This window comes from Lithobates pipiens, unplaced genomic scaffold, assembly GCF_037356315.1.
Source record: "Lithobates pipiens isolate NorthernLeopardFrog02 unplaced genomic scaffold, aLitPip1_a1.2 Scaffold_13, whole genome shotgun sequence".
In the NCBI taxonomy this organism is placed as follows: domain Eukaryota; kingdom Metazoa; phylum Chordata; class Amphibia; order Anura; family Ranidae; genus Lithobates; species Lithobates pipiens.
In genome coordinates this window covers 131,099,059-131,115,985 of record NW_027507718.1, presented here as the reverse complement: position 1 = coordinate 131,115,985, position 16,927 = coordinate 131,099,059, and the positions used below count along the sequence as shown (strand labels likewise).

The 16,927-nt window shown below is 40.3% G+C and overlaps 1 protein-coding gene across 2 annotated transcripts in view; it reads left to right on the top strand.

Moving 5' to 3' along the window:
* The first annotated feature begins 1,261 nt into the window (after nucleotides 1–1,261).
* The window catches only part of CELF5 (CUGBP Elav-like family member 5), a 216,448-nt gene continuing 200,782 nt past the window's right edge, over nucleotides 1,262–16,927 (top strand). The window contains exon 1 of one of the 2 annotated variants that reach the window (XM_077475581.1): nucleotides 1,262–1,585. In XM_077475581.1, coding sequence (XP_077331707.1) covers nucleotides 1,324–1,585 — 262 coding nt within the window. In that variant the 5' untranslated portion in view covers nucleotides 1,262–1,323. The remainder of the gene's footprint in view (nucleotides 1,586–16,927) is intronic. The other variant, XM_077475580.1, reaches the window with a different exon arrangement.

The following is a 16,927-nucleotide window of genomic DNA, read 5'->3' as shown; positions in this document are numbered from 1 at the left end:
TTACTTCCTCTTTGTCTCCCTGCAGAGGTAAAGCATAATGGGCTACTATGCATTGCATAGTAGCCCATTATGTGTCACTTACCTGGCACAACAGCCAGCGATGTCACCGCTGTCCCCTGTCACACGGAGCGTCCATCTTCTTCCAGGTATCGCTGCTCCGGCCACTCACAGTGCTGGAGCAGCGATGACGTCACTCCCGCGCATGCGCACGGCAGCCGCCACTAATGGAATATCGCCGTTAGCAGCGGCATGCCCAGTGCACCTGCATGCCGCTGTCTATGGCACATTCGCCGTAGACAGCGGTGCCTGTCTTTTTGTAAATATCTCCTAAACTGTGTAGGTTTAGGAGATATTTCTTGGACCTACAGGTAAGCCTTAATCTAGGCTTACCTGTAGGTCAAAGTGGTTTGTAAGGGTTTATAACCACTTTCAATCTGATTGTACAACTTCCTTTAGATTTGCCAATAACTATGCAGTGCACGAACCTCCCTGATTGGATACTAATTGACTGGATACTTTAGGTATGTCCTCTCATTACATAGCTTTGATAAATCTGGAGTGGATTGTGAAAAGATTGTAATGTGTATGTGACCCTAATGGCTGCCATACACGCTTTGATAAATGATCAATTTATTTTCCAATCAATCTCTCCCAATAGGTATAATGGACTTCTAGTCACTAGCCCATTCGAATGATATGACACAGATGGGAAAGTGGATTTTGATCGATCGTTGGAAGATACAGTAATGTATTGATCTCATCTCAGAATATGATCAAATTCACGAGCAAAGCATCTTAGCGCTGCCAATCAATGCAACGCAATTGATGATTTTCCTCCTTGGCTGATTGACCCAATTGGATCAAATGTGATCTAAATTGAGTCTAAATCGATCAGAAGGGAGGTTATGGCTATATGATCGTTTGCTGATTTGATCATCGGATTATAAAACTGAAGCATGTATGTCTCCACCATTATGAAGACTTTCACCACCACCCTAAGACATCATTTCATGCCTGTAGTCACATGATTACTTGTATAGCTAAGAATGAATGGATCAGTTGCCAGCACAGTGATATGTGATGTGTACATGTAGTGTAGGTGTCTCGATCCATTTGTGATGTAGAGATCCAGTGTCTCCCATTGTCACCCTCCCACTCACAGCTCCACACCCCTTTCTCCAATTGGAAAGGTGTAGCAGCCGTGAGCGGCCAGCAGGGTTCGCCCGCGAGCAGCGCTGAGCGGTGCTGATGCTGCTGCCGGGGCTCAGTTTCCAGCTGAGAGCTCTGCCTGTGTGATTGATCCAGCCTACCGAGGGGCTGGAGATGGCCAGACTGACGGAGAGAGAGGCGAGGAGGCAACAGCAGCAGCATCCCCCGCAGCAGCAGCCCCGAGCCTGCCCCATGAGCGGCCCCGAGCCCCCTGCTCAGCAATCAGACAGCATGAAGGACCTGGACGCCATCAAATTGTTCGTGGGGCAGATCCCTCGTAACCTGGAGGAGAAGGACCTCAAGCCTCTCTTCGAGCAGTTCGGCAAGATCTATGAGCTCACCGTGCTCAAGGACCGCTATACAGGCATGCACAAGGGTGAGCCCGACCTACCTACCTCTGTCCCATCATCCATGGACCAGCACTCAGCTCAACCCCTCACACTCATTCATTCATTCACCAAGCAAGGGACCCCCACCTACAGCATCCCCAAAAACTCCCTCCCCCCATTTACACCGTTTGCTTTTCATTCTTACTCAATTGATTTGTCCAACTTATCTCCTATAATACAGAATCAAGGCATGGTGGTACCTACCTCTATCATGCCACCCTACAGGAAAGTCCCAGAAATGGACCCCCAGTTCTAGGAGACCCCACTAAGGTGACATGGACATTCATGCCTAGCAGTGTGCGTCACTGTCACATTACACACTGTCATACATGCTCCATTCTGATCACCCTACACTACACTATATACAAATCACACCTTTCCTATATACAAACTACAACCTATCACAAAAGGTTTTCAGTGCCTTCAATTACACACATATAGCTACAAGGACAGATTTTCTATATAGAAACTTTGAGATATCATAAAGGTCTACCATGGGTACAATTTACCAATTTACACACACATATACTGTGTATGTGTGTGTGTATATATATATATATATATATATATATATATATATATATATATATATATATATATATATATATATATATATATATATATATATAAAATATGTGTGTGTATATATATATCATTTACATATTATTACTATATATTGCCATCATAGGTACTATATCTAGGTATCTATATATTACCATAGCTACAAGGCACATATTTCCTAGGAAGTTGGAAAGTTAGAGCTATCATACAGGTATACTATGGGTATAGGTATATCATAAAGGTTACATAGTTACATAGTTAGTAAGGTTGAATAAAGACCACAATCCAAGGTCCCCATTCATATACTAGGGCCAATTTTGCTATTATAACATAGAATTTTCTGTGGACACACATGTACACACACACACACACATGCACACGTATATATATATATATATATATATATATATATATATATATATATATATATATATATATATATATATATATTTTGCAATCTATATTTCTAAATACTCTATATATTACCATAGCTACAAGCATAGGCATGTGCCAGGTGTGCCTGGGCACACCCTAATCACCCTATGCTGTGCAGATTGCCCCTGCTCCTTTGCTGCAGAGAAAGGGATTGGGGAATCTCTATCCTCAGTCCCTTTCCCTCTCAAAAATGAGACATCAGGGGTCTGTTTAGACCCCTGATATTTCACCAAAGCCCCCCCCCCCCCTCCCAATAAAAAATAAATAAAAAAATTGTAAAAATAAATAAATAATAAAAAAAAAACTACTGACACCAAACTCCACCCTAATAACACCGTCCCCTGCTCTACTGACACTGTTCATTTCCCTTCTGCTATATATAAATAAATATATATATAAATATATATATTCACATGCATGTGTGTTTGAGGTGCACACCCTAATGCAATAGGCTGCGCACACCTATGACTACAAGGTACATATTTCCTATATATAAAGTTGGAGATATCATAAAGGTATATGTACAATTGCACACACACACACACACACATATATATATATATATATATATATATATATATATATTTTTTTTTTTTTTTCAATATATGGTTGTAGATAGTCTATATATTACCATCATAGTTTTATACGACACATCATTTCTTTATAGAAAGTTAAGAGATACCATAAGTTATACCTTGGGTACAATTGAACACACATATTGTTTTCAGTATATAGTTGTATATATTATTTATCACCATCCTAGCTACAGGGCATATATTTCCTATCTAGAAAGTCTGAGATGTCATAAAGGTATACAGGAGCACACACATATATGTATTATGTATTAACATGTGTCTTATTTTTTTATATATTTATATATATATATATATATATATTGTAAATAATCTACATATTACCATCATAGATATAAGGCACATTTCTTACATAGAGAGTTTGAGATATACTGTTATACTATGGGTACAATTGTACACACAAATGAATATACACACAAGCATGCATATCAATATTATTATTATTTTCAATGTTCGTTTGTAAATAGTCTATATTTTACCATCATATCCACAAGTCATATATTTTCTATCTAGAAAGTTATACGTATTCTCTAAGCACAATTGTCCACATGCATACATAATATTATTATTAATATTATGTTTTGAAATATGTAGTTCTAGATATTCAATACTTGTGATTTGTGTAGTGCAATCTGTCATATTGGTTTGGTTAATATTGTCTAAAAAAATGAGCCTGAATAAAATGCAGTTTTGCAGTAGCAATACATCTCTTGTGCCCTTTCCAGACACTTATTTCATTGTTTTTTTCCAGACTCATTCATTATTATGTTCTGTTAATGTGCCAATTTCTGCTTGTCATACTTTGTTTTATGCCTTCATGCTCTGCTACTGCTTTCTCTAACCTAATTTATTTCTCCATAACGTATTTATTTATCCATACTAGTGTCACTGAAGCTTAAGCCACCCATATGAACAAATGTAGTTTGTCTAGTGCAAGAAAGGTATACACTTTTTTTTTTTTTATATCAGTGGATATCCTGCCAGGGGAATTCTAATTGAAAATTTGGAGGAAAGGAATCAATGTTGGAAATGTTCAACTGGTTCCCCATTTCTCAACATTATGGGCCACTCTATTTGACTCGGATGATATTAAAATAGTAAAGTGTCAGATCAATGAATGTGCTTTCCAGTGCTCATATCTATTTGAATAGGAAACGGGCAAAACACCATGAAGGCCAGATTAGGGGCAAACTGGTTTATAAGGTAGTGTAAAGTGTGTAATAAGGTGGACATACAGTAAACCATAACTGCCAATTTATAAAAGTCAGGTCAAAGCGATAAAAGATGAACTCAGGAAAATAAAATTATGCTCATTAATAATAAGTTATTTCAGGTTATTTAAAGATAATTTTAATAAATACTTAGATATGTAAATGTGTGCATGCATACATAGATTTTATCTTCTCACCTTGAGCTTTTCATCTTCCCCATCTTCTTCCTTGAGCTTTTCTGATTGGATGGATATTTCTGAATGATTTGGATATGCCATAATGCTGTGTGAAGATTGGTGATGTACAAAGTGTATGTAGATGTAGGCACCAATCAGAAGTCATTGTTTGCTAACTTGTACTCCGGAATTTGATTGATTTTTTGGTGTTGCTTTACTCAAAGCCCACTTGTGCTTTCAGCCAAATACATTTCAGGTGCATTAAAACACAAAATGCGATGTTTGTTTTCTTTAGAACAGAGCTCCAACTTGAGTAGAATAGCCTATCCCCTGCCAGCATTGTGCAGAGCGGGACCCATGCTCTTTATGTGGAGCGGTTTCTCTGCAGAGGTCCAACAGGTCCCCTGCTGAGCCAGAACAAGAGCTCTCCAGTCTGTAAAGCTCAAGCTCCCTGCTGATTGGATAGCCCTATCTTTGACTCAGCAGTGGGCGTATGGGAGCACTGCTTCCACAAAGAGACAAAGGGACCTTTTCCACAGTATACTGGCAGAGGACAGGCTTGTTTGGTCAGGCTGGGGCTACTTTCTACAGAAAACAGACTGTAAGACTTTTGTCTTGATTTGTCTAGAATGTGTTTGGGTTCTAAAACATCAGCTTTGCTCTTTGCACTGTGAACTGCTGCATCTGTTATAAGCAGCTCTGAAAGAGGAACTACACCCTACCTAGCCAAAGTTAAATTAACTATACTTAACACTTGAACCTGTACAAAAAACAAAAAAAGCATACTTACTAGTTCATGACGTCCAGCATTGTCTTCTTCATGGGTAAGATTCTCCATCCACCACTCTGCTCCTGCAGTGCCATCTTAAAACGAGATCCATGTATGCGCAGAAACACTGCAGCTTTCTGCCAGGTCTCCTAGACCTGACCGAAAACCCATGTCGTAATTGCGCATGCGCAGGATCTTGTGGACTGCCTTTTGGGATGTGTGATGTAGATATATCATGGGGCAGCTGGTTATCTCTGAAGATAAAGAAAATAAAGATTTTAATAATAAAAAAAAGGCAATTAGGTTGAAAAAAATCTGTAATGGGGAAATGGAGGCAGGAGATACAAAGTAGTTCAAATGGGTAAATGTTTGCTTGGTATATGTGATATATATATATATATATATATATATATATATATATATATATATATATATATATATAATCTACATTATTATCATTATCTTATACGGCGTCACTTTTTTCTATTTTCTTAGTGCCTGATCCTATCTGAATAGTTTTCTCTTATTATGTACCCTTATGGTATACACACACATCTTATGCTTTATAGTGATCGTGTCACAGGCTCCCCACCATCCTTTCATCCTTCATCTCTCACACACCACCTGCTGTTTGTCACACCTTCCTCTGACTTCTACTATACTCCTTTTCCCGTATCATTACTGTCAAATTGTCATTCATTGTAGTGCCTTACCCCTAGGACTACCATCTCCTTTCCTTTATTATACCATTTTTTTTATTTTCTCACTTTCTTCATACTGCAACTTTACAGCTATGCCAATTTTATAGCTATACTAACATCATGTATCGTATTCTCTTTATTTACTTTATCATCCATTTTGAATGTTACAGTTCCTCAGTACCCCGACTACTCTCTCACTCCCCAACACTCTAATTATCAGCTCACTTTCATCACATCATCGTCTCCAAATGCTCTAATTAGGACCGGTGCTACTCTGTTTTTCTGCTTATTCAGTAAGGCACCTTAAATGAAATGCCAAGTGCAGATCTCAGCTTGCTGAAGGCATAGCCATTAAGAGGCAATTTTTTGATTGGTGGTTGTGGATAACTGCACCCTTGTATGTCGCCTGTGCATATCTTCATGACGTTACATAAAGTCCCAGAATGCAATTCACATTAGGTACCAATAATTGCAAATTGTTAAATGAAGGTAATGAAATTGCAACCAATGTATGTATCTATTACAAAACAGGAAATGTAGACCATGGATGCTGGATTTTTTTTTTTATAGTAGTAGATGTCCTGTATAGCTAAAGGATATTTGTTCTATCAGTATAACAGTAAATTAAAGCATATCTAAGCCCCAAAACAAGCTAAACAGTAAGGATGAGCTTAGGTTTGGACTTGGTTCAAACCCATGGCAAGTCAGCTGTGAGTGCCAGGCCAATGAGCTGTGGCTGGGACATCTCCCCCTCCACTCTCTCACAGCTGCTTGTCACATCATTCATTAAATATTGCTACATTGCCATATTGGGTCAATAGCAATGATGTCATGAGTATCTCCACCTCTTTGTGAGATGTTGGTTATAACACCTCTTCACCGTCTGATTTAACTCCGTAATGCCCAATCGTGCGCATTGCACACGGTTGCGGCATGGCCCTGATAAATCTAATGTGAGGATTTGACAGGCAGCACCGCCTGTCAAACTCTGTACCCTGAATGAAAAATGCCTGGGCCGCTGTGTTTTGCTTTATGGCCACGGCATCTGTACAACTGTATTGAGACAGATAATGTAGGCGACCGGTAAAACCGTGGCTCAGCTGCCCATTATTTCCATCCTTCCTGGCCTCCTGTCTGAAAGAGCATTTAGGGGGCTCCTGTATTTCTGAAGGAGCAAGCATGGAAAGCAGCATTGTCTGGAGAGAGTGATGTTGGATGGACTAGTAGATTTAGATGACCAATGGGCATTACATAACAGATTGAAGCCTTAGGGTCGGTTCACACAAGTCACATCCCATTCTGTACAATGGAACCGTTCTAATCGGAGCAACAAAAAGGTTCCTGTACGACTTTGGGGGCGACTTGAGGCGATTTGCATTGACTTCTATAGAGAAGTCATTTTGCAAGTCGCCGCAGCGGTCGTGCCCAGGTCGCCAGAGGCAGTCACACTGCAAGTCGTGCTGACTCAGGTTGGATTCACACCTATGCATTTTTAGTGCTTTTTGTATTTTTCAGATTTGCACTACAGAAAGTGTTCCATAGGAAACCATGTTAAATGGACTGTAGTGCAAATCTGCAAAATGCAAAAAGCACCAAAAATGCATAGGTCTGAATCCAGCCTCAGTGTGAACCAACACTTACTCCAGCTGACACTTTATCAGTATCAATAGTAACAGCAACAGTTTTTTGGGATAAAGGTTTTACATACTGTAAATGAATAAAAGCTGCTCATTGTAAGCCCCCTGTCAGTGTTAAATGGTTTGTCTGAATACTCTAGCTGCTAGTTTTACTAGACAGCTTGGTCTTTTGAAGTAGGACTGAACACACCAATTTAACAGTTCTCCAAACAGTTATATTAGAGGCATACCATGAAACTTTCACAGTTTCCAACCAAACTGTCTATTTATCAAATGGCTGGTGTCATAACTAATCACTTGTGCAGCACCATGGCAGCTTCAGATCCAAAAGAGGCTAAGAAGGCAGCATCTTTTTTGCTGTAAAGTACACAGGGGTTTGCTTCTACTTTAAATTCAAGGTATGCCTTGAATAATATCAATTCTAGTTATTTGCGTGCTTATGTCAGCTCTCAACTGAACTGTCAAGTCATCAAATGTCATATCTGATCACATGTGCAGCACCATGACAATACAGATCATACAGAGGCCAAGATGGCAGCTTTCTTGACTGTAAAAGATAGGACGATGCTGAAAAATACAAGACTCACTGTCCGGATCACTAGGTAAAAATAAAGAGAGAAAAAGCCTAAAAAAAGAAAATGAATGCAGTCACAACATTAAAGGATTGGTAATCTGTGATCTATTACATTTTTGCTTTTGGGCCTGGGTACGCTTTAAGTCAGTAAACATTTCATAGTGGAAACAGCCAGTCTTTTTACAAATACATGTAGCCGATGTCACATTGTAAGGAACATTGCCAAGATTGTAATATTGTTTATTATTGCCACAGTAAACATTGGTTCCACCACTTTAATGCATATGTTTACCGCTTGCCGACCAGCCACCGCAGTTTTACTGTGGCAGAATGGCATGGCTGGGTACAACGATGTTACCTTATGTTGATTCGCCTTTTGGCCACTAGGGGCCAAAGCCAATGTGAGTGCCCGGCGGGCTCGCACGATTGCTCGTGACAGAGCGAGAACCGGGATCTGTGTGTGTAAGCACACAAATTCCCATTCTTTCAGGGGTGAGGAGACAGATTGTGTGTTCATACTATGTATGAACACCGATCTCTCTCTCCTCATAGACAGCCCCATCCCCCCACAGTTAGAACACAGTGAGGGAACACCGTTAACCCCTTGATCATCCCCTAATGTTAACCCCTTCCCTGCCAGTGACATTTATACAGTAATCAGTGCATTTTTATATCACTGTATAATTGTCTATGGTCCCAAAAATATGTCAAAAGTGTCCGATGTGTTTGTTGTAATATCGCAGTCCTGATAAAAATTGCAGATAGCTGCCATTACTAGTAAAATTTTTAAAAAAATGCTATAAATCTATCCCCTATTTTGTAGACGCTATAATTTTTGCGCAAACCAATCAATATACGCTTATTGCAATTTTGTTTTTACCAAAAATATGTAGATGAATACATATTGGCCTAAACTGAGGAAAAAAATATTTTTTTGATAAAAAAAATGTGGGACATTTATTATAGCAAAAAGTATTTTTCTTTTTTTTTCAAAATTGTCACTCTTCTTTTGTTTATTGCGCAAAAAATAAAAAACACAGAGGCGATCAAATACCACCAAAAGAAAGCTATATTTATGGGAAAAAAGGGACATCAAATTTATTTTTGATACAGTGTCGCACGACCGCACAATTGTCAGTTAAAGCTACTCAGTGCCACATAGCAAAAAATGGCCTGGTCATTGAGCAGCCAAATCTTCCGGGGCTGAAGTGGTTAATCTCCACATTACCCCTTCTCCTGTCACTCTGAGCAATGACACTGCTATCTTTGCACTTCATGCAATTAAGGCCCTGTTCACACAGGGCGGAATCCATCCATGTGGATCCGCCTGCTCAACGGGAGTTCTCTCCACTTATCCTCGCTGAGCAGGTGGATTACAGGTCCTTGTCTGCTCCGCTATGTAGATCAGACTTGGACACAGTCTGCTGTTCTGCATGGGGTGGTCAGATGGAAACGGACTGCAGACTGCACCTGATGGATGGCAATATTATCCCAATACATCTGCTTTTAGCGGACCGGATGGGATCGGATTCTGGCAGGTGACAACAGGCACATGTCCACTGACATCCACAGAGAACAATGGGTGGTCAGATCGGGTTCACCTGAAAAATGAACAGTCTGACCGCTGGTGTAAAAAGGGGCCTAACAATTAATGTACCTGCAATGTTTTGCAGTGTGCTGCAACAGGGAAAAGGGCCTTGTCCATTTTTTGTGGCTTATGGTACCCACCATTAATCCATTTAAAATGAATAGACTGCCTTAATGAAGTGTACCATAATGCGCAATAACAAGATGCATTTACTCACATGCAAACAGCAAATAGTCTAAATGCTCTTAGGATTAGGAGGCAATTATATGGTTAAGTTTAAAAGCTTTAATCAGGTTTTCTATAATTTAGATACATTCTTTACTTTGGACATACAATATAGGGCGAACATGGCTTTGCAAGAGCACCCTGGGTTTTACTGAAGAGAATAAATCTGAAATGCAATACACAGCTGTAAAGAGCAGAGATATGGGAAATGAGCAAGCTTTGTGTGTAATTTGAACTTCACCTTTTCAACTTCATAAGTAGTTGGTTATTTTCCACGATGTTAAAGTGAGCCTGGCAAACGTAAACCTTACCTTCTTATCAATAAATCACTCCAAAAGGGAAGTTCTCTTGGTTTCTTGCAACAGTTAAAGGGTTATTTCACCTTTGCAAAATAACAATGCCAGTGCACTATAGGGCCACCACCAGTAGATAAAAACAAAATATGCTGCTATAAGCAATATTGAATAATGTAACTGCTATTGCTGTTGGCCATATACACCCCTCCAGGAGCCTGTCTGAAACATTCCCATAGCTAGTATACTCCCGTTCTGCCCTGTTGCTAGAACATTGCTATGATATTTCAGCCAACGCTCCAGCCGTTGATGTTCACCACCACCATAAAAAAAAAAACACACTCTCACTTGGGTTCAAACACCGCACATTTACAGTAAGCTATCTACCCAGCTACAGGGACATTGAGCTCACAGCTACTGCAACAGATGGCAGAGAAGCAACGTAGGGTTTTGAAAATGAGAGAGAACAGGTTTTTGTGATGGTGGAAGTGAGCGTGAAAGGCTGGAGAGTCAGCTAAAGTATTGTAGAAAGTGTTGTAGCAACAGTGCATAACAGGGATATCTGGAGGGCCACTGGAGATGCTAAAACCACTGTAGTAGTCCAGGCTACATAACGACACAGGGTTGCTCACGGTGCATCGTCGCCATTTACAGAATGCATCATATTTTTTAAAATGAATACAAGGCATTATCCGATTGGATAGGGTAGATCATGACATCAAGTCTGTTCCTCCTCTACACCTCATTCAATTATAAAACAATTTGTATTGATAGAAATAATACAAGGCATCTTCTAAATGGCAACAATGCCGTGTGAGTGACTCCCTATGTTCTTTGTGCATAGGAGAAGCTGCTCAAGCAGGACATGAAAGATTCAGGTAAGCGCTGTTTGAAGCATGGACTACTACAGTGGCCCTACAGGTATAAGATATGGATAACTACATTGTGCCAAGCTGGACCAATATGTGAAAGAAATAAACTAAGCCAATTAACTTCTAAATTCCAGTCTAAAGAATATTTTTCATTCATTGGTCTCAGTAAGAACCTAGCCAAGGAAAACACAGACTACTGTCTGCAGGTGCACTGATGACCACACAATAAGTACAAAAGTAGCAGCACTTACAATATACCACTAACAATGGAAGGGCAGCCTTTTCTGCTTGCTAGGCTATTCCTTCATCTTTTCCCCCTCTCCTCATCTTCATAACAAAGGGGGGGGGGGGGGGAGACTGTTCTCTAGTAAAAGAAGGAAAGACTGGATAATACTGCTTGAGAAAACACTACAGAGTGCACAGGATATAACATTTCTGGTGGGATCAATGGGGTGGTTTTTGCAGTAATGGAACAGATATGACACAACTCTTTGAATTATAAATTTAACACGGCAAAAGGGAGCAAATAAGAGAAGTTTATTGTTAGGCTTGACATACAGTTTACATTGTCTGTTAAAGGTTTTGTTGAAAATAACAAACATGTCTACTTACCTGCCCTGTGCAGTGGTTATGCACAGAGCAGCCCAGATCCTCCTCTTCCCTGTTGAGTGCCCCCACAGCAAGCAGCTTGCTATGGGGGCACCTGAGCCGAGTCACAGCTCCCTGTGTCCATTCAGACACAAAGCTGTGGCCTACCCTACCGCCTTTCTCTCCTCATGGGCTGACTGAGCCAATGGTGCTGTGCTGCTGTCTCAGCCAATGAGGAGGGGAGTCCCGGGGCATCTAAAGCAGACCTTTCACACCAGAATGCAGCTCTGCATGCTGATATGAAATCATTACACTCATTAGTTAAACAAACATCTTTTGCTTTTATTTACAGTTTCTGTTTTTCCACTTCCTGGTTGAGTGAGGCACTATTGATGTAACCAGGGCCTCACGGCTGCTTCCTAGGAAGGCTACATCGTCAGTGCCTTCCCCTTCATATGATGTGCACTGTCACATGTTCCAGGAGGCAGACCCAGAGCTCCAGGCATATAAAAAACAATAGACTCATCTGCCCCTAGTGAAAATGGTCATATTGAATATAAGGCAGAGGAAAAGAAAAACAATGTATGCAGAGAATAAAAGCCCAGCAATTATCTTAAGTATCTGTTTGTAGACTGCCATTATTAAACCTTTCTAAAGGTGCCTTTGCTGTGGTTTTTAGGATAAAGCATTTCTAAAGGTTTTTTTAATAAAATAATAAACTCACCTGGTATTGCACAGAGCAGCCCCAAACCTCTTCTTCTGCGGTCCCCTGCCGGCGCTTTCAGCTCCTCCTCTTCTCTGTATGAGCCAATATCAAGCTGCTTGTTTTAGAGGCATACGTGCAGATGCAATCCGGAGTCGGGCTGTATGCATCCATAAACACACACAGCACGAATCGGACCCACCCCCTCTCTCTGCTCCCAGGATTTGACTGAAGCCAAGGGCTCCCACTGCTCTCAGTGTAGTGTAGTGTAGGGTGAGCAGAGAGAGGTGATCAACACTGGATCGATCTAGGACTGAGGTAAGTTTTTGGGGGTGGGGGGAGGGCAGAGCAAATGGCAAAACATTTTTGTACATTAATGCAGGGAATGCATAAAAGTAGAACTATGGGAAAAACTTTATTTTCATTCTGGATAGATCAAGGGAAGGTTATAACCCCTGTTAGATTTTTTTTTTCACCATTTCTGTCCCATTCCGGAGATTTCCCTTCACTTTCTGTCCCATAGCCAAACAGAAGTGAGAGGAAATCACTGCAATTTAATGGAATTTCTTGGGGACCCCCGGATCAACAGAACTAGTGTCCTTATTGGAAGATTTCTCATCTATTACTTTTCTGGGGATAACCCAAAATGTGGGGTTTTCTTTTACTTTCAATAAAAATTGTAAATAGGACACATAGAGAGGGTGAATCTCCTTAAAGGGGGCACAGACAGCAATAAAAACTGACAGGAACTCTAATCCCTCCCCACTCTATCCAAAACAAATAAAAAAGTTTTGCCTTTAGTTATACTTTAAGGTGAAAAAAGTTTTAGCTTTGGAACCACTTTAACAGAAGCAGAAAAAGAAGAGGCTTCCACCATGTCAAGAAAAAAGTGTGGTGGTCCCATCCCTGGTTAGATAGAACAACAAAAAATAACCCCCTTATTGGGACTTTGAAAGGCCACCAACACTGTATTTATGTAAAAAAGATTTTATTCAATGGTTACAAATTTAGATAAGTAAGAAAGTATAAAAAGAAGTGTACCGTCTAAAAGATGTACATATAACAAACATAACAAAACACAAAAACCAAACTAGCATAAAATATAAAATGACACTTAAACTCTCCGGTGGGTGATGTACCCTAATACCCAACACGTTTCCAGTTTTTTACACCTTCGTCAGGGGTGGAGAGTGGAGTATAGTCAAATATTTTTTTTTTTAGCTTAATTGGAGTGATTCCATATAAAGAGCAAGAAGAATCAAGTGTCAGGAAGGGGAGTGGATGCCAGCCCAAAGTGCACTGTTAGCTTGAGAGGAAATCAGTTCCCACATCGGTATAATAACAGGTGTGTGACAGCAACTGGATTTTGGATGTGGACCATAAGTGCTTTAAAGGGCAATAGGAAAAGGAGCTAGCCAGAGCCTCAAATGGAGCTGCTAAGTTAGAGGGTAAAGACCATTATTCCCTGACTCCATGTGCCCTGAAAAAGCTCTGATGGTATGTGGAGTGTCTGCCCCGTATCTCTGTGCCTTTAACACAAGCAGGTCTACTGGTATTAGCTTAGGACACAAAGATATATACTCTGACTGTATAACATCACAAGCAGCCCCCTGCTAAAGTAAAAACCTTGATGTTTCAGTTGACCGGGCACTCTGTGGACACCGTTTAGTCAGGAAAAGTGGCAGAAAGATGACATTTCAGGGCTTGTAGCAAAGGTCAGGCCAGGTGGAAAACAGCAGGTGTAAAGCTGGCCATACATTATACAATTTTCTTATTCAATTTTCTTTAGAGTTACCTTCAACTATGTAGTGCAAGGGCCTGCCTGATTGTATACAAATTTAAAGTGTTTAGGTTTGATCTCATATTATATGGTTTTGGTAAATCTAAAAGAAAATTGTACACAAAAATTGTATCATGTCCAGCCAGCCTAATTCATGAACATAGCAGGGGTCAGGGAAGGTGGCAGACAGTAGACATAATCTAAGGAGTAGACAGAAGTCAAGCGAAGAGGTTTAAATATTGCTCCTCCTGCTCTAGTAGCAAATCTGAGAGCCGGGGGTGTGTGCTGCGACACATGGTTCAGCATCTGCCAAGGGAGCCAGGTGAAGTATAGGGCGGCAGCAACTACGCACTTTGGAGAAGGGTAGCAGAAGAGCTATAAGAAGACAGTGGGGGCCACTGGCAGACAGGTAAGTGTGCGAGCTGCTTTACAGTCTACAGAGACCATCACCAGCCTGCTAAATGAAAAGGGCACTGGTCCCAATTTATAACCTTAAAGAAAGGTGCACATGGAAGGGGTTTGCACAGAATAAACAAAAAAACATGTATTTCCTAGAACACTTACCAGAAAGCCAACAAAAAAAGAACAAATGACACTATCAAATTGCGTTAAAAACAGAGGTTTTAATTGCACAACATTTAAAGTGATACTAAAGTCTTGTTTTTTTTAGTTAAAAATAACAAACAGGGTAACCACTTGACCACTGAGCACCTAAACCCCCTTACTAACCAGACCAATTTTAAGCTTTCGGTGCTCTCACATTTTAAATGACAATTACTCAGTCATGCAACACTGTACCTATAGTACATTTTTGTCCTTTTTTCTAACAAATAGAGCTTTCTTTTGATGGTATTTAATCACCTCTGGGTTTTTGGGGTTTTTTTTGTGCTATAAAAGAAAAAAGTCGTAAATTCTGTAAAAAAAAAATGCACTTTTCTTTGTTTCCGTTATAAAATTTTGCAATTTAGTAATTTTTCTTCATACATTTTGGCCAAAATGTATACTGCTACATATCTTTGGTTAAAATAACCCAAATCAGTGTAAATTATTTGGTCTTTGTGAAACTTAGAGAGTCCACAAGCTATGGTGCCAATCTCTGAAAATTGATCAAACCTGAAGTACTGACTGGCCTATCTCATTTCTTGAGACCCTAGCAAGCCAGGAAACTACAAATACCCCCAATAACCATTTTTGGAAAGTAGACATTCCAAGGTATTTAGTAAGAGGCATGGTGAGTTTTTTGAAGTTGTAATTTTTTCCCATAGTTCTTTGCAAAATCAAGATTTTTTTTCACAAAATTGTTTTATTAGCAGGTTATTTCTCACACACAGCATATGCATACTACAAATTACACCCCAAAACACATTCTCCTACTCCTCCTGGGTACAGCAATACCACATGTGTGAGACTTTTACACAGCGTGGCCACATACAGAGGCCCAACATGCAGGGAGCACCATCAGGTGTTCTTGGAGCATAAATTACACATATCATGTCTTGACTACCTCTTAAGCCCCATGCACACTATCAGATTTTCTGCTGATTTTTTCCTTCAGATTTATCAAAACCATATAATATGAGGTCGAACCTTAGGAGTTTCAATTTGTATGCAATCAGACAGGCTCTTGCACTACAAGGTTTTGGTAAATCTGAAGACAAAAATCAGCAGAAAATCTGATAGTGTGTATGGAGCTTTACAATTTTGAAGGCCCTGGAGCACTAGGACAATGGAAACTCCCCAAAAATTACCCCATTTTGGAAAGAAAACAACCCAACGTATAATCTATGAAGCATAATGAGTCTTTTGAATGTGTCATTTTTTTCTACAAGTTTCTGGAAAATGTGTAAAGAAAATGAAAACGCATTTATTTTTTTTACACAAAGTTGTCCAATTATACAATATTTCTAACATGTACGTACCAAATATTACACCCCAAAATAGATTCTCCTACTCCTCCTGAGTATGGCAATACCAAGTGTGAGACTTTTATACAGCCTGGCCACATAGAGAGGCCCAACATGAAGGGATCGCCATCAGGCGTTCTAGGGGCATAAATGTCAAATCTAATTTGACTACCTATTACACGTTTCTGAGGCACTCTAGTGGCATGGATGTGGCATGGATGAGAACTGATGTGGCATAGATGAGCATGCATGAGTACGGGTGGGTACGGCTGGGTACAGATGGGATGGCTGGGTACAGTTGAGTATGGCTGGGTATGGATGGGATGGCTGGGTATGGCTGGGATAACTGGGTATGGATGGGATGGCTGGGTACGGCTGAGTACGGATGGGATAGCTGGGTATGGATGGGATGGCTTGGTATGGCTGAGTACGGCTGGGTACGGATGGGGTGGCTGGGTATGGCTGAATATGGATGGGGGTGGATGGGATGGCTGAGCATGGATGGATGAATGAGTATTGCTGAGTATGGATGAGCATGAATGAGTATTACTGATTAGGGATGGATGGCTGAGCATGGATGAGTATTGCTAATTAGGGATGGATGGTTGAGTATGGATGAGTATTGCTGAGTATAGATGGCTGGCTGAGTATGGATGGATGGATGGCTGGCTTAGCATGGATGGATGGATGGCTGGCTGAGCATGGATGGCTGACTGAGC